The 19,012-nt window shown below is 45.8% G+C and overlaps 1 protein-coding gene across 1 annotated transcript in view; it reads left to right on the forward strand.

Moving 5' to 3' along the window:
* Positions 1-19,012, forward strand: part of LOC132833894 (alpha-2-macroglobulin-like) — a 159,556-nt gene that overhangs the window by 82,052 nt on the left and 58,492 nt on the right. The window contains exons 10-14 of the mRNA XM_060852554.1: positions 8,251-8,466; positions 8,647-8,710; positions 10,258-10,403; positions 16,613-16,762; positions 18,150-18,296. Coding sequence (XP_060708537.1) covers positions 8,251-8,466; positions 8,647-8,710; positions 10,258-10,403; positions 16,613-16,762; positions 18,150-18,296 — 723 coding nt within the window. The remainder of the gene's footprint in view (positions 1-8,250; positions 8,467-8,646; positions 8,711-10,257; positions 10,404-16,612; positions 16,763-18,149; positions 18,297-19,012) is intronic.

The following is a 19,012-nucleotide window of genomic DNA, read 5'->3' on the forward strand; positions in this document are numbered from 1 at the left end:
GGATATCAGAAAGCGTGTGGGTAATGAATGGTTTCATCGGCGATTTCAGACACCATGTGGGTAATGGATGGTTTGAGAGTGGAACTCAGGCACTGTGTGGGTAATAAGTGGTTTTATAGGGGATATCGGACTACATGTGGATAATGAATGGTTTTATAGGGGATATCGGACAGCGTGTAGGTTATGAATGGTTTTATAGGCAATATCAGACACCGTGTGGGTAATGAATGGTTTTGTAGGGGATATCAGGCACCGTGTGGGTAATGAATGGTTTTATAGGGGATATCAGGCACCGTGTGGGTAATGAATGGTTTGATGGGGAATATCAGATCCTGTGTGGATAATGAATGGTTTTATGGGTGATATCAGACACCGTGTGGGTAATGAATGGTTTTATAGGGGATATCAGACACCGTGTGGGTAATGAATGGTTTTATAGGGAATATCAGGCACCGTGTGGGTAATTAATGGTTTTTTAGGGATATCAGACACCGTGTGGGTAATGAGTGGTTTTATAGGGGATACCAGGCACCGTGTGGGTAATGAATGGTTTTATAGGGATATCAGACACCGTGTGGGTAATGAATGGTTTTATAGGGAATATCAGGCACCGTGTGGGTAATGATTGGTTTTATAGGGGATACCAGGCACACTGTGGGTAATGAGTGGTTTTATAGGGGATTTCAGACACCGTGTGGGTAATGAATGGTTTTATAGGGGATATCAGACACCGTGTTTGTAATGAATGGTTTTATAGGGGCTATCAGGCACCGTGTGGGTAATGAATGGTTTGATGGGGCATATCAGGCACCGTGTGGGTAATGATTGGTTTTATAGGGGATACCAGGCACACTGTGGGTAATGAATGGTTTTATAGGGGATATCAGACACCGTGTGGGTAATGAATGGTTTTATAGGGAATATCAGGCACCGTGTGGGTAATGAATGGTTTTATCGGGATATCAGGCACCGTGTGGGTAATGAATGGTTTTATAGGGATATCGGACAGCATGTAGGTTATGAATGGTTTTCTAGGGGATATCAGACACCGTGTGGGTAATGAATGGTTTTATAGGGGATATCAGGCACCGTGTGGGTAATGAATGGTTTTATAGGGGATATCAGGCACCGTGTGGGTAATGAATGGTTTTGTAGGGGATGTTAGGCACCCTTTTTTGTTGAATGCGTTTCTGGAGGGTGTCAAGAACTGTGTGGGAAACTGATGGCTTTATAATGGTACCAGGGACTCTGTTGGGATTGAATGGATTTCCAGAAGTTTTCAGCCATCAAGTGGAGAATAAGGGATTTTGTATAGGGCATGAGCGATTGTCAGAATTAGAGGACTTTGGGTTGAGAGGGGAATGAGGTGATCAGTAGTTCTCTTGGTGCTGAACATTAAAATTCCTCACCAGCGTACATTCTGCTTCCTTGCAACCCTTAGTACTTCCCTGATTCAGCAGCCGAGGGAGGGTAGTAACCAGCGGGAGCTTTCCTTGACCATGTTTAACCTGAAGCCATAAGATTTCATAAGTTCCCAAATCAATGTTAAGCTCCCTCCTATCTGTGTCCCACTGTGCTGTCCCCCTCTGCTGCCTCTGTCCTGCTGGATGATGAGAACGGTGTCTGGGGCATTGTGAGGTATGCTTCCAGGAGGATGAGTACATCAGGCTGTTGTTTGACCAGTCTGTGAGACAGCTCTCCCAGTTTTGGCACTGGCCCCCACATGTTAACCAGCATGGTTCTGCAGCATTGACAGTGCTGTCCCTGTCAGTGCCAAGGTCAATGTCAGGCTCTTCATCCGATTTTCAAAATTTCACACTGATTAATACAACTGAGAGCCTTGTTAGGCCATTTCAGAGGAGAGTTGAGATTCGTTCACATTGTTAGCGATCTGGAGTTACATGTAGGCCAGACCAGGTGAGGAAGGCAGATTTCCTTCCTGAAGGATATTAGTGACCCAGAATTTCTTTTTCTGGCAATCACCAATGGTTTCATCAGTATGTTCTTAATTCTAGATTTATTTTTATTGAATTCAAAGTCTACCATTTACCATGATGGCCCAGAATATTGGCTAAGTTTCTGCTTTAATGTTTCTGAAGTCACATGGTGTGCAGGGTGTTCTGGCTTGGTGGATAAAGAACTGGTTGAGCAACAGGAGACAGAGAGTAGCAGTTGAAGGGAGTTTCTCGAAATGGAGAAAGGTGACCAGTGGTGTTCCACAGGGGTCAGTGTTGGGGCCACTGTTGTTTGTAATATACATAAATAATCTAGAAGAGGGCACTGTTGGTATCAGCAAATTTGCAGATGACACGAAGATTGGTGGAGTAGCAGAAAGTTTAAGGGACTGACAGAGAATACCAGAGGATATAGATAGACTGGAGAGTTGGGTGAGGTAAAACGAGGTTGGATGGAAAAGTGGCAGATGGATTTCAATCCAGACAAATGTGAGGTGATGCGTTTAGGAAAGACTAATTCTAGAGCGAATTATACAATGAATGGAAGAGCCTTGGGAAAGGTTGCTGGGCAGAGAGATCTGGGAGTGCAGGTCCATTGTAGCCTGAAGGTTGCTGCACAGGTGGATAGAGTGGTCAAGAAGGCATATAGTATGCTCACCTTCATTGAACAGGGTATTGAGTATAAGAGCTGGCAAGTCATGTTAAAATTGTACAAGACATTGGTTCGGCCACATTTAGAATACTGTGTACAGTTCTGGTCGCCACATTACCAAAAGGATGTGGACGCTTTGGAGAGGGTGCAGAGAAGGTTTATGAGGATGTTGGCTGGTATGGAAGGTGTAAGCTATGAAGAGAGGTTGAGAAAGTTAGGTTTGTTTTCATTAGAAAAGAGGGGACTGAGAGGGGATCTGATTGAGGTTTACAAAATCTGGGTATAGAATGGGGTGGTTTAAAGGGGGTATCAGGGACTGGGTATAGAATGGGGTGGTTTAAAGGGGGTATCAGGGAATTGGTATAGAATGAGGCAGTTTAAAGGAGGTAGCTGAAAAATAAGTTGCTGGAAAAGCGCAGCAGGTCAGGCAGCATCCAAGGAGCAGGGCCTCTTTCCTGAAGAAGGGCTTATGCCCGAAAAGTCGATTGTCCTGCTCCTTGGATGCTGCCTGACCTGCTGCGCTTTTCCAGTAACACATTTTTGAGATCTGATCTCCAACATCTGCTGTCCTCACTTTCTCCTAGTTTAGGCGGCACGGTGGCACAGTGGTTAGCACTGCTGCCTCACAGCGCCAGGGACCTGGGTTCAATTCCCACCTCAGGCGACTGACTGTGTGGAGTTTGTACGTTCTCCCCGTGTCTGCGTGGGTTTCCTCCGGGTGCTCCGGTTTCCTCCCACAGTCCAGAAATGTGCGGGTCAGGTGAATTGGCCATGCTAAATTGCCCATAGTGTTAGGTAAGGGGTATAGGTAGGGGTATGGGTGGGTTGCGCTTCGGCGGGTCGCTGTGGACTTGTTGGGCCGAAGGGCCTGTTTCCACACTGTAAGTAATCTAAAGGGGTTATCAGGGATTGAGTATAGAAATGGGGTGGTTTAAAGGGGCTATCAGGGACTGGATATAGAAATGGGGTGGTTTAAAGGGGCTATCAGGGACTGGATATAGAAATGGGGTGGTTTAAAGGGGATATCAGGGACTAGGTATAGAGTGGGGTGGTTTTAAAGGGGTATCATGGATTGGGGAGAGAATGGGGAGTTGTTTAAAGGGGGTATCAAGGACTGGGAATAGAATGAGGTGGTTTAAAGGGGGTATCAGTGACTGGGTATAGAATGGGGGCAGTTTAAAGAGATATCAGGGATCTGGTACAGAATGGGGGGTTGAAAGGGGGTGTCAGGGACTGGGTATAGAATAGGGTTGTTTAACAGGGGTATCAGGGTCTTGGTATAGAATGTGGCGGTTTAAAAGGGGTATCAGGGAGTAGGTATAGAATGGTGGGGTTTAAAGGGGGAGTCAGGGACTGGGTATAGAATTGGGGGTTTAAAGGAGTTATCAGAGACTGGGTATAGAATCTGGTGGTTTAAAGGGGTATTAGGAACCGGGTATAGAATGGACTCCTCCACCGGCAGAACATAACAACACGACGGCTGGAGGAAGAGCGCCTCATCTTCCGCCTGGGAACCCTCCAACCACAAGGAATGAACTCAGATTTCTCCAGTTTCCTCATTTCCCCTCCCCCCACCTTGTCTCAGTCGGTTCCCTCAACTCAGCACCTCCTAACCTGCAATCTTCTTCCTGACCTCTCCACCCCACTCCGGCCTATCACCCTCACCTTGACCCCCTTCCACCTATCACATCTCCATCGCCCCTCCCCCAAGTCCCTCCTCCCTACCTTTTATCTTAGCCTGCCTGGCACCCTCTCCTCATTCCTGATGAAGGGCTCTGGCCCGAAACGTCGAATTTCCTGTTCCTTGGATGCTGCCTGACCTGCTGTGCTTTAACCAGCAACACATTTTCAGCGGCATCAGGGACTTCGTATAGAATGGAGGGATTTAAAGGGGGTATCAGGGACTAGGTATAGAATGGGGGGGTTTAAAGGGGGTATCAGGGACTGGGTATAGAATGGAGGGATTTAAAGGGGGTATCAGGGACTTCGTATAGAATGGAGGGATTTAAAGGGGGTATCAGGGACTGGGTATAGAATGGGGGGGTTTAAATGGGGTATCAGGGACTGGGTATAGAATGGGGGGGTTTAAAGGGGGTATCAGGGACTGGGTATAGAATGGGGGGGTTTAAAGGGGGTATCAGGGGCTGGGTATAGAATGGAGGGATTTAAAGGGGGTATCAGGGACTGGGTATAGAATGGGGGGGTTTAAAGGGGGTATCAGGGACTGGGTATAGAATGGGGGGGGTTTAAAGTGGTTATCAGGGACTGGGTATAGAATGGGGGGGTTTAAAGGGAATATCAGGGACTGGGTATAGAATGGGGGGGTTTAAAGTGGTTATCAGGGACTGGGTATAGAATGGGGGGGTTTAAAGGGGGTATCAGGGACTGGGTATAGAATGGGGGGGTTTAAAGTGGTTATCAGGGACTGGGTATAGAATGGAGGGGTTTAAAGGGGGTATCAGGGACTGGGTATAGAATGGCTGAAAATGTGTTGCTGGAAAGGTGCAGCAGGTCAGGCAGCATCCAAAGAACAGGAAATTCGATGTTTTGGGCATAAGCCCTTCATCAGGAATGGCCATCCTGATGAAGGGCTTATGCCTGAAACGTCGAATTTCCTGTTCCTTGGATGCTGCCTGACCTGCTGCGCTTTTCCAGCAACACATTTTCAGCTCTGATCTCTAGCATCTTCAGACCTCACTTTCTCCTGGGTATAGAATAGGGTGGTTTAAAGGGGGTATCAGGGACTGGGTATAAAAGTGGGGGTTTAAAAGAGGTGTCAGGGACTGGGTATAGAATGGGGTGGTTTAAAGGGGGTGTCATGGGACTTAGTATAGAATGGAGGGATTTAAACGGGGTATCAGGGACTGGGTGTAGAATGGGAGGTTTTAAAGGGGGTATCAATGACTGGGTACAGAATGGGGTGGTTTAAAAGGTGTATTAGAGACTGGGTATAGAAATGGGTGGTTTAAAAGGGGTATCAGGGTCTTGATATTGACTGAGGTGGTTTAAAGGGGATATCAGGGACTGGGTATAGAATGGGCTGGTTTAAAGGGGGTGTCATGGACTGCAATAGAATGGAGGGGTTTAAATGGGGTATCAGGGTCTGGGTATAGAATGGGGTGGTTTAAAGGGGGTGTCAGGGACTGAGTATAGAATGGGGGGTTTTATGTGGTATCTGGGACAGAGTATAGAATAGGGGCAATTTAAAGGGGGTATCAGGGACTGGGTGTAGAATGGGGTGGTTTAAAGGGGTTATCAGGGACTGGGTATAGAATGGAGGTGTTTAGAGGGGGTATCAGGGACTGGGTATAGAATGAGGGTGGTTTAAAGGGGTTATCTGGGATTGGGTATAGAATGGAGTGGTTTCAAAGGGGTATCAGGGACTGGGTATAGAATGGGGACGTAAAGGGGATATCAGGGACTGGGTATAGAATAGGGGGTTTAAAGGGGTTATCCTGGACTGGGTATAGAATGGGATGGTTTAAAAGGGGTATGAGGCACTTTGTATGGAATGAGTTGTTTTCGAGGGAGTATCAGGGACTGGGTGTAACTGAGGCTTGTATTACTGAGAGATTAGAAGGATGTGAAATATTCTCATAAATACTGAGAAATTCTAACGGATTTAGACATGATTAACACAGGCAGGGTGTTCCTGATGACCGGGATCCCAGAAATATTTCCCAGGGTATGGCCATTTGGAACTGAGATGAGGAGAAATGTCTTCACCCAGAAACGGGTGACCCTGTAGAATTCTCTGTCACAGAAAGCAGTCAGGCCCAAAAGATTGAAGGGGCGATATGGTGGCTCAGTTGTTAGCACTGCTGCCTCACTGCACCTGGGTGCCAGTTTCGATCCCAGCCGTGGGCGACTGTGCGGAATTTGCGCATTTTCCCTCTGCGTGGGTTTCCTCTGGGTGCTGTGGTTTCCTCCCACAGCCCAAAGATGTGCAGGTCAGGTGAATTGGCCATGTTAAATTACCCACAGTGTTTAGGAACGTTAGGTGCATTAGTTTGGGGTAAATGTAGAGTAGTAGGGGGATGACTCTGGGTGAGTTACCCTTCGGAGGGTCAGTGTAGACATGTTGGGCTGAAAGGCCAGTTTCTACACTGTAGGGATTCTAAGTTATCTAATCTACAGAGTTCATTGCCTCAGAAGGCTGTGGAGGCCTGGTCATTGAGTACATTTAAGACTGACATAGATAGGTTCTTGAGTATAAAGGGGATCAAGAATTACAGAGATAAAGTGGGAGATTAGAGTTGAGAAACTGATCAGCCATGATTGAATAGCGGGAGCAGGCTCAATGGGCTCAATGGCCTAATTTCTACACCTATGTCTTATGGTCTGATGGAGAGGGATTTGATGGAGGTTATCAGAGACAGAGAGGGAAATGAGAGGGATTTGAAGGTGAGGAATGGAGTGATGGTGATTCTAGTGACTGCAATGGGATAATAGCCTCTCTCATTACAGATGCTCATTGCCTGTCACTTGTGTGGAGTGACGCTGTTGCCCCTTTAACAAAGTAATTCTGTTCTTTTTTCGAGAGAAAGGCAAAGGACTGAAGTGTCTGAACAGGCTACTTTAGAAATGGCTAACAGATACTGCCTAAGTCAACAATCAGAAAAGTTTTTCAAGTTTTTTTTTAGTACAATAAAAGGGGAGTGGCCGGTGTTTCCAGTTTGGGGTTAGTTTTCGCTGGGGACCCAAAGAAAGAGCTCCACTCTGATCCTCTCTCTCTCTGATATCGCTCTCCTGGAAGAACCTGTGTTTGAATTTACCTTGATGCCAAGGGGCTGTTTATGGGGTATTGCAGGAAGTTGGAACAGCTCTTTGTTAAGGTGTGTTCTTGTGTTGGTTGGATTTTCAAATAGTTATGTTATTCTAAATTGGGTTTTCTTTTGTTCATGTGTAAATAAATTCTGTTTTGTTTAAAACCGAGTGGTTGGAGCAACAGCATCACTCCTTTAATACCCACCTTTCATCTGCTTAAAGCAACTAGAAAAGGTAGGCTCTGAGCTACCTTCGTAAAATGTTTTGAGGGGGTCTGGCCTGGTCTATAACAGATTAGGCGCTCTTTGCAGGATTGTTCTCTAGTTCGGATTTGGGATTCGGGTTGTCAGACTCAAAGGTAACGACGGTTAGTGTTAATGTCTTTTGTTCTGGGTGTTGATTTCAGTTGATTGAAACAGTGTTTGGAACAGTAATGGCTCTTTCAGTCACTAAAAGCTTTCTTGGGGTGGAAGAAGTGTCTTTTGGGGTATGCAAGGAAAAGCTGCTGGAATTGGCAGACGAGCTGGAGTTGGAGATACTTTGTCCGTAAGAAAAGGAGAGACAATTATAGCAATAGCTCTGCATTTAAATTTGCTGAAAATGCCATCGGAATCTTTGGCGATGACGAAAATTCAATTGAGAAAGAAACAACTTGAGTTAGAGGCAAAGGAAAAAGGAAGAGAAAAATAAATGAAACTGTTTGAATTCTGATCAAAAAAAGGCCCAAGCAGAAAAAAAGGATAGAATAGGCTTGTCAAAGGAACAGTATCATCCCTGTAGCTTGAATTCTCCAAGAGAGTATGGAGGTGAATTTCAGGACAATAATACTTGTCCTGTGCTATCCTGACCCCGATTCTCTGTTGCTCCCCTCTTTAGGCTATTTATCAGGGTGACCATCATCACGATGCACATCCCTACAATGTCTCAGCTCATCATGTTGTCCACCCTTTCTACTCCAAGTCGAAAAGTTACCTCACCATCCAGAAATGTCGGCAGAAACTGGCCTGTGATTCTGAGCTGCATGTGGGAGTCCACTACATTATCCGGGGTATGGCTGCTGAAGCGGACAGTGACCTGGCTGTGTTCTACCTGGTGAGGAGATGTCTAAGTGCCTTAATACTGCTCTCATTCCCTGTACACACTCTCCCCAATTATCCCCATGCGCCAATATCCTGTACTGTGCACCTGTAACCGCCCTCCCCACCACGATACCCGAATCCCTCCATATGGATTATTAACTCTCTCTGTTTCTGTCTCGCTGTCTTTCTCCAGGTCATGGCGAGGGGAGTGATTGTGAACATGAACTCGAAAACCATCTCCATCAAAGGTTCTGAAGGTTTGAGCCATAACTCACTCGGTGTGTGAGAGACAGAGAAAGAATGAGAGAGATAGATTCAGAGAGACTAATCACTGCCCTTTGTCTTCCCATGGCACTGTTGTCTCTGAACATTCCCCCACCTCCCCCGCCTCCCCAGCTATCCTGAGGCTTACAATCAACCAGTAAAGTCAGCTGGACTTGCCATTTAAATCCAGTTGTTGCAACAGAAAGTTAGAGGTCAGGAATCCTGCAGCAAGAAACTCACCTCCTGGCTCTCCAAAGCCTGTCCACCATCTACAAGGCACAAGTCAGGAGTGTGATGGAATATTTTCCAATTGCCTGGAAGGATGTAGCTTAGATTTGTTAGACATGACCCTCTTTTGCAAAGTGCCTTGTGAAGACCCTGAGTTTTCTTAAAATCATTGAATCCTCAGATCTTGAGAAGAATTCTCATGTTCTGCAACAGCCAATTGAATTTTCAGTGTTGCCCTTTATGTTTGATTTCAAATTAAGATTGACTGCCACGCTGGCATCCTTTATCCATTTCTGCTTGTAATTTTCATTTCCTCTTTTGTATCACTTTTACTTACAAAATTATTGTTAAAGTTCCTGATGAAGGGCTTTTGCCTGAAATGCCGGTTTTCCTGCTCCTTGGATGCTGCCTGACCTGCTGTGCTTTTCCAGCACCACTCTAGTCTTGACTATTGTTAAAGTTACTCATAAACTAGCCATTAATTTTGTGTCAGTGTAAAGCTTTCCTTGTTTTTTTTTGCTCAGTGTTGTTCTTGGGAAATATGTCTGAAGCTTCTATTTAACTTCTAAAGGCTATATTATCCCACTGTATAAAATAGGGAATATGATGATTACATAATTGTCGCATTCGCTCTGTCATTCTCACTCTCTTCCTTTGTCCCTCACTGTATTTCTCTCCCTACCTCTGTCTGTCTGTCTGTCTATGTCTCTGACTCTCTCATTAACCCTCTCTCTGTCTTTCTTCCATTCACTATTTCAGTCTTCCTCCACCTCCATCCCTCTACATCACTCTTAACTTCTGTCTCATCTCTCTCCCCATGTCTCTCTCTTTTTCTCTTTCTTTCTTTCCCTTACTCTGTTTCTCACTTTCCATATTATATCTCATTATCTGTGTCTCTCCCTCTTAATCTTTCTCTCTCTATCATTCTCTTTTTCCATCCATTCCTGCTTCTCTCTTTGTCTTTCTGTCTTCCTTCTCTGTATCTCTCCTATCTTCCTGACTGTCTCACTGCCTCTCTCTTTCTGTCTCCCTCTCACTGTCTCTTTGTTCCCTCACTCTGTCTGCCTCTTGCTCTCATGGCCTGTCTTACTCACTTCCTCCCTCCCTTTCCTCTGTTTGTCTGTCTGTCTATCTCCCATTGTCTCACTGTCTCTGCTTGTTTCTATTGGCCTGTCTCACTCCACCTATCTATCTGACTACCTCTCTCTGTCTCCATTTCTGCCTCGTTCTCTCTCCCTCTCCATGTCAGTTTCTCTACCTCCCTCTCTCTCTGTCACCCTCTGCCTCATTCTCTCTCTGTTTCTGCCCCTAGATTCAGAAGGACACTTCCAGCTCTCCCTCCCTGTCAGTGCTGATCTCTCTCCGATTGCTCGTCTCTTGGTCTTTGCCATTCTTCCTGGTGGAGAAATAATTGGGGACAGTGCAAAATTCCAGGTCTCCGAATGTTTCCAGAACAAGGTAAGAAGTCCAGGTCTGAAAATGTGTTGCTGGAAAAGCGCAGCAGGTCAGGCAGCATCCAAGGAGCAGGAGAATCGACGTTTTGGGCCTGAGCCCTTCTTCAGGAATGGCTCATGCCTGAAACGTTGATTCTCCTGCTCCTTGGATGCTCCCTGACCTACTGTGCTTTTCCAGCAACACATTTTCAACTCTGATCTCCAGCAACTGCAGTCCTCACTTTCTCCAAGAAGTCCAGGTCTCGATATCTCCCTGCCACATTCCCTCTCACTCTCTATCTACTTTGCTATGTTCTTGTTTCCTAACTCTCTCTCTGTAACTGCTCTGTCACACTCCTGTCTGTCACATTCTCTCTCTCCTTGTCTGTCTCCATAAATGCTCTACCACCATCCCTCTCTCTCTCACCCTCCCTCTGTAATTGATCTGTCACATGCCCTGTCTTCCACTGTCCTTCCACAACTGCTGTGTCTCACTCCCTCTTTCCCACTCTCCCTCCAGAATTGTTCTGCCACGTTCGCGCTCTCCCTCCATAACTATCTGCCACACTCCCTCTCTCACTCCATAACTGTCCTGCCACACTCCCTCTCTCCCCCATATCTAGTCTTCCACATTCCCTCTGTCCCAACTCTGTGACATTCCCCCTTTCCCACTCTGTCCATAATTGCTCTATCATACTCCCTCTCTTGCCCTCTCCTTTCATTTACATTCTCTCCTGTACTCCTATTTGTCTCCATTTCATTCTTTCTCTCTCTCTCTTTCTCTCACTTGCTATTCTTCTGTTTTCCTTCCTCTTTCTTTCCTTTTCTTCATCTCTCCCTACCTGTGCATTGGAGATTGGAGAAATACAAACACTGTTCCCTTGTTTAGAAAAGTCTGGAAGGGTCATCCCAGCAGTGACAAAGCAGCTGCTTTCACTTCAATGGTGGGGTTCCTTCTGGAAACAATGATCCGAGATATAATTAGAAGTCACATGGACAAATGTGGATTGAACAATCATCGAGTCACACAGCACAACAGCAGGCAACTCCAACGTGTCCATGCCAACCAACAAACATCAAACTCCACGAATCCCATTTACCTAGACTTGGTCCATAACTACTGTGGCCTGGCATTTTAAGTGCTCATCCAAATGCTTATCTCTCAGGCAGCATGGGCCATGTCTCTGCCACCTACTGAGTAATAGTTGGTTTTCTCGAATCTCCTCGAAACCACTTTACTCCTTGCCTTCAGCTTACACCCTCTGGTCTTAGACTTGTTTGCTATTGGGTAAAGATTCTCACAATTCACTTTGTGTATGCCTCTCATAATTCTGTCCAGCTCAGTCAGATTCCCCACCTCAGCCTGCTGTGCTCCAGGAAAAACAAATCCAGCCAATCCACTCCTCATAAATGAGATTAACCATTCTAGGCATCATCCTAGTGAATCTCCTCTGCACACTTTCCTGAGCAATCATACGTTTCTGATCATGGAGCACCCAGAATTGCACACTGTATTCCATCTGTGGCCTCCTCCATTTTCTGCTCTTCCCGCCTTCGAACCCACTCCCCCAACCACAACAAGGATAGAGTCCCCTCGTCCTCACATTTCACCCCACTAATCTCCAAATCCAGTGTATCATCGTCTACCATTTTTGCCACCTAGTCAGACCCCACCACCAAAAATATATTTCCCTTCCCAACCTTAGCTACATTCCTTTGAGAACGTTCCCTCTGTGACTCCCTTGTTAGGTCCAAAATCCCCACCAAACCTCTCCCAATACTCGGCACCATCTCCTGCCACTGTAACAAGTGCAAAGCCTGTGCCCACATCTCTGCGCTCACCCCATCCTAGGCCCCAAAGGATTATTCCAAATCCGGCAAAGATTTACTTGCGTATGCTCGAACCTCATTTATTGCATATGTTACTCTCGGTGTGGTCTCCTCTACTTCGGAGAGACTTAGTGCATTTGCAGAATGGTGAACATCTCTGGTCCATACAAAACCGACCAATAGCTATCAATTTCAACTCCCCCTCCCACCTTCCCCATGACACGTCCATTCTGGGCCTACTCCACCACATAAACAAGGTCACCCACAAACTGGAGGAGGCAGAGTTCATCTCCCGCCTCAGGAGCTTACAATCACAGGGCCTTAACATTAATCCACCAGTCTCCAAATCTCTCAACTTCCCCCCCCCACCCCCCATCCCAGAAACAATTCCACTGACTCAGCTCTACCCCCTTGAGCTGACCTACCTGTCTATCTTCCTTCTCAACTGTCTGCTCCACCCTCTCTCGATCATTATCACCTTGTGCCTTTGTACACCTATCGTCATCTCACCTACCTTTCCACTAGTGTCATCCCCTATTCATTTCTCAGCCCACTTTCCCCTTCTCAATCCTGAAGAAGAGCTATGTCCAAAACATCAACTCACTTGCTCCTCAGATGCTGTCTGATCTGCTGCGCATTTTCCAACGCCACACTTTGTCGACTCTGACTCTGTACCATCTGCAGGTCTCACTATCACTATCTGTGGTCTAGCCATTGTTTTATAAAGTTAAAAATCACACAGCACCAGGTCATATCTAACAGGTTTAATTGGAAGCACACTAGCTTTCGGAGCGTCGCTCCTTCATCAGGTGGCAGTGGAGCGCTCAATCCTAACACAGAATTTAGAGCAAAAATTTGTAACTGAAATTATACATTAAAAAATTGATTGTCTGTTAAGCCTTTCATCTGTTAAAATACCAAGATAGTTTCACTTCTTTCATGTGTAAATCATAAATTGTTTTATAAAGTTTTAACATGATTTCCTTGCTCCTACAATCTATGACCTGCCAATGATGGCAAGCATTCAGTATTCCATCTTCCCCACCCTGACTGTCTGTGCTGACATCTTCAGGGATTGATGGACTTGTACTCCAAGGTCCTGTTGTTCTTCAGTATTCCTGACGGACCTGCCATTTACTGTGTCTGTCCTTCCCTCACTGAGTTCTCAAAATGCATCACTTCACACTTATCAGATTACGCATCCTCTGCCATTGCTTTGCCCTGTTTACCAGCTGATCAATATCAGACTGTAGTCTGAGCTCATCCTCCTTACGATCAATAACAACACCAATTTTTATGTCATCTTACTAATTATACATTCTACATTCACATCCAAGTTACTAATGCGTATAATAGACAGTACCAATCTTTGTGATATACTGCTGGTCACAGACTTCTAATCACAAGACCAATCCTCCACCATCACCTTTGCCTCCACTCTGTAAGTCACTTTTATCTTGGATCCCACGGTCTCTTACCTTTTGCACCAGCCTTACGTGTAGAACCTTGTCAAAAGCCTTATTGAAGGCCGTGTAAACCATATCAACTGCACAAGTCAATGTAAACCACATCAATATATTTTGTCACCTTTTCAAAGATGCAATCAGTCAGGTAGGATCTCCCACTAATAAGCCTGTATTGAATATACCTAATCAATCCCTGCCTTTTCAAACATTGACTAATCCTGTCTTTCAGAATATTTTTCCAAAAGTTTCCCTACCATTGACATCAGACTAATTGGTCTGTAAATACTTGGCCTAGCCTCATGTCCTTCTTGAACAAAAGAACCACAGTTATTTGTACTTCACCTGCCGCCTGTAAAGTATTAGATATCTCCTCCAGGGTTCCATACATTTCCTCTCTGCTGCCTCTACCAGCCTGGGATACATCACATCAGTACCCAAAGATTCATATAGTCATCGAGCTTTACAGTATGCAAACAGACTGTTTGGTCCAACTCGTCCATTCCAACCAGATATCCTCAATTAATCTAGTCCCATTTGCCAGTATTTGATCTTTAAACCCTTCCAATTCCAGATACCTTTGTAATTATACTAACCTCCACCACTTCCCTCTGGTAGCTCATTCAGTGCATACACCTCCCTCTGTGTTAAAAAAAGTTGTCCCTTAGGTCCCTTTGAAATCTTTGTCCTCTCACCTTAAACCAATGCCCTCTAGTTTTGGACTCTGTTACCCTGGGGAAAAGATCTTGGCGATTTCATGCTATCCACACTCCTCGCGATTTTATAACCAACCAATCCCAACTTTTTGTGACCATCCATTTCTATTGTACCTCCCACTTTCCCCAAAACATGTCCATTCTGGGCCTCCTCCGCCACCTAAACAATGCTGCCTCATCTTCTGCCTTGGGAGCTTCCAACCACACGGCCTCAACACTGAATTCACCAGTTTCCAAATGCCCCCTCCCCCATCCCATCCCAGATCTAACCTTCCAAGTCAGATCTGCCCTCTTGAGCTGACCTACCTGTCTACCTTCCTTCTCACCTATCTGCTCCACCCTCCCACCCACTTATCACTATCACCTCCTATCTTCACCCACCTATCGCCATCCCACCTACCTTTCCTCAGCCCCCTCCCTGCTCTCCCTAATTAATTCTCAGCTCCTTACCCCCTCCCCAGTCCAAATTTGGACTCTCTTGCTCCTGAGATGCTGTCTGAATTGTTGTGATTTTTCCAGCTCCATGTTTTATTGACTCCAATCCTCTTATCATTAGCAAATTCCTAGAAAGCCTTGGGGTTCTCCTTGTGATCCTATCTGCCAAAGATTTAGAAGAGTTAGCATGATTTATTCAGGGAAAACTGCGGTTAAGTTTCTGTAGTTTTTTTTGTTGAAGATATAATAGAGAGTTGATTTAAGTAACACAGTTTAATATGATACATATGAATTTCGAGAAAGCTGTTGATGCAGTGACACATGACAGATTTGTAGGGAAGTCTAGATTAGAGTGGTGCTGGGAAAGCACAGCAGGTCAGGCAGCATCCGAGGAGCAGGAAAATCAATGTTTCGGGCAAAAGCCTTTCATCAGAAAGTTCATCAGGACTTCCTGATGAAAGGCTTTTGCCCGAAACGTTGATTTTCCTGCTCCTCAGATGCTGCCTGACCTGCTGTGCTTTTCCAGCACCACTCTAATCTAGATTCTGGTTGCCCGCATTTGCAGTCTGCACTTATGCCTGCCAGATTTGAAGGGAATGTTATCGGTCATGGTATTATAAGAACACCATCAATGTGGATATAAAATTGATTGGGTTGGGCAGAAAGCTGGCAGATGAAGTTCAAAGCAGAGAAGTGTCAAGTGATACACTTTGGTTAGAAGAACATTGCAAGACAATCTAAAATAAGGGGTACAATTCTAAAAATTGAGGGGACAGGAAGGCCCTGGGACATGTGTGCATGATAGATGTTGAGATCAGGAAATAAAGCATACTATATTCCCAGTTTTATTTTCAGAGATATTGATGTTGCATAAGACACTTGTAAGCCCTCAGCTGGAGGATTGCATACAATTAGTGGTACCACAATTATAGGAAAGACATGAATGTACTGGAGAGAATGCAGAAGTGATTTACAAGAATGGTTCCAAGAATGAGAAACATCAGATAGATTGAAGGAGTTGACACTGTTCACCTTGGAGAGAAGAAGGATGAGTCGAGATTTGATTGAGACATAGACTGAGGACACAAAGAGAAATTCACAATTGTAAAATGATTATGAGAAAGAAGGAAGAGTGATGTGAGAAAAAAGATTTTTTTATGTGGCATCGAGTTTGGATCTAGAATATACTGCCTGGAAATGTGATGAAGGCAGATTCAATGAGACATTCAAGAGGGCATTGGATGATTGTTGAAAGAGAAGCAATGTGTAAGGGTGTGCATTAAGTCATAGTGCTTGTTGGAGAGCCAGCCAAGTGACCTCCTGCATCTCTGTAGCACTTGCTGTATTTGTGTGATTTTTGATATCTTTCTGCCTCTCCCCCCGTCTCTGTGTCTCTCCCCCTGTCTCTGTGTCTCTCCCTCTGTCTCTGTGTCTCTCCCCCTGTCTCTGTGTCTCTCCCTCTGTCTCTGTGTCTCTCCCCCCGTCTCTGTGTCTCTCCCTCTGTCTCTGTGTCTCTCCCTCTGTCTCTGTGTCTCTCCCCCCCATCTCTGTGTCTCTCCCCCCGTCTCTGTGTCTCTCCCTCTGTCTCTGTGTCTCTCCCCCTGTCTCTGTGTCTCTCCCCCCGTCTCTGTGTCTCTCCCTCTGTCTCTGTGTCTCTCCCCCTGTCTCTGTGTCTCTCCCCCCGTCTCTGTGTCTCTCCCCCTGTCTCTGTGTCTCTCCCCCTGTCTCTGTGTCTCTCCCTCTGTCTCTGTCTCCTGGTGCTGACCAACATTTTCTCTTCCATCGTTTAGGTGAGCCTCCATTTTTCTGTAGGTGAAGACCTTCCCAAAAGTCACATCAGCCTCAATCTTCACGCTGAGCCGAACTCTCTCTGTGGGCTCCGAGTGGTCGATCGTAGTGTGCTGCTGCTGAAACCGGAGACAGAGCTTACTCAAGGCAGTGTAAGATACCTCTTTGGGCTGGGGCAAAAAATGCCTTGGTGCCGTGAATATAACCCCCAATCTAACCCAAATACATTTCCAACAATCCGTATATTTATAATTCACACAAAGCAATAAACCTCTCAACCACAACCACTTTGCAAGAAACTACATCCACCCCCACCCCGTCTTGTGGACCTTTGCACAAAAAGAAGACGAGACTTCTCTCTGCATTGAGCTTGCTTTGGCATTCAATAAAATCAAACCTCCATTCCACATTCCTACATAATGCTGAGAATCTTTCATCCCCTTGATCATCAAAAATCTATCTTACTTCTACCTTGAAAATACTTAAAGATTTGATGTCCACTGTCTTTTGAGGAAGCTTTATAACCGAAGATTTATAACCCTCGGAGAGAGAATGTTTCCTTATCTCTGTTTTAAATGGGTGGCCCCTTATTCGAAACTCTGAGCCCTAGATCTCGGTTCTCCCACAAAGAAACATCCTTTACACATCCAACCAGTCAAGTCCCCTCAGAATCTTACATGCTTCAGTTCAGTCACCCTTCACACTTCTAAACTTGAGAGGATACAGGCCCAGCCTGTCTAACCTTTCCTCATGAGGAGATTCACACATTCTTGTATTAATCTAATGGGCGGCACGGTGGTACAGTGGTTAGCACAGCTGCCTCACAGCACCAGAGACCCGGGTTCAATTCCTGACTCAGGCAACTGTCTGCGTGGAGTTTACACATTCTCCTGGTGTCTGCGTGGGTTTCCTCCGGGTGTTCCGGTTACCTCCCACAGTCCAAAGATGTGTAGGTTAGGTGAATTGACCATGCATTAACTGCCCATAGTGTTAGGTGAAGGGGTAAACGTAGGGGAATGGGTCTGGATGGGTTGCTCTTCGGAGGGTCAGTGTGGACTTGTTGGGCCGAAGGGCCTGTTCCTTTAATCTAAACCTTCTTTGATCTGCATTCATCACATTAGCATCCTTATGCAACTACAGTGACCAATCCTGTGCACAGTACCTCAGATGTGGTCTTACCAATGTCACATACAGCGAGAGAGAGAGGGGAGGAATGAATTCAGCGATCTGATCCTGGTTCCTGTCCGGTGATCTCTGGATAAGACCATAACAGACATTGCTGGAGAAACTCAGTAGCATTGGCAGCATCTGGGTAAGCCAGTGACTGCTTCCGTCTGACATTGTGTTCCTGCTGCTGCTGAGGTTCTGGATAATATGAGCTTATTTGAGGTGACTTGCTGTCATGTGAAGACTTCCCTGGTGGAATTGCTGTCAAATGCCCTGCAGCAAGATTGACAGCTCCTCTGACGTGTTTTGTAATGGAAATGGGATCTTCAGATCTTCCTGCTGCTGATGTGCTCTTGTACACTTATTCACCAGATCTACTCCTTGCTGCCAGTGCAGGATCTGCAGAATTATTCAAACGATCTCAAGAGTCATGAGGAACATTACTGCAAGCTCCAAGATCCCTTTTCAAAGCCTGAGCCCAGTGGGCTAGCAATGGGAGACCTCGGACAACTTCTCAAGGTCATTTCATCAACCAGTAACCTCTTGCAAAATCCCACCACAAATGAAGACCCTTGGCTGGGGAGTGGGTAGCCTGGAGAGGAGAAGGAAGGGAGGGGGGAGACAGTGCAGGAAACAAAGAGAGACAGACAGAGAGTCGGACTGAAATAGAGACAGTAACAGACAAAGAGAGACAGTGGAAGAGAGAGAGAGAGAGCAAGAGACAGATGGGGAAAGACACAGTTTGAGACAGAGAGACAGATAGAGTCACAGATGGACAGAAGGGAGAGTGAGAGAGAGAGAGAAGACAGAGAGACAGAGTGAATGAGAGACAGGGAGAGGCAGAAACACAGACACAGAGAGACAAATAGGGAGAGTGAGAGACAGACAGCAGGAATGAGAAAGACAGAGGCAAACATGGATAGCGCTAGTGGGAGAGATGACAGAGGGAGAGAAGCAGGCCCAGAGAGAATATGAGGGAGACAGACAGAGGCAGACAGAGACGGAGACAGACTGAAACACAGACGTGGAGAGTGGGAGAGATAGGGAGAGGGACAGAGAGAGAGGAAGACAGAGACAGAGAATTGAATGAGGCAAAAGCAAGATGGGGAGAAAAAGCAATTGTGGCTAAGACAGAAAGAGCGCTGAGACACAAAATGTGAAAGATACAGAAAGAGTTGTGTAACACAAAGACATGGAGACAAAGTGAGAACTGGATGGAGAAACAGCCAGAAGGG

Source organism: Hemiscyllium ocellatum, chromosome 38 (assembly GCF_020745735.1).
Source record: "Hemiscyllium ocellatum isolate sHemOce1 chromosome 38, sHemOce1.pat.X.cur, whole genome shotgun sequence".
NCBI classification, from domain to species: domain Eukaryota; kingdom Metazoa; phylum Chordata; class Chondrichthyes; order Orectolobiformes; family Hemiscylliidae; genus Hemiscyllium; species Hemiscyllium ocellatum.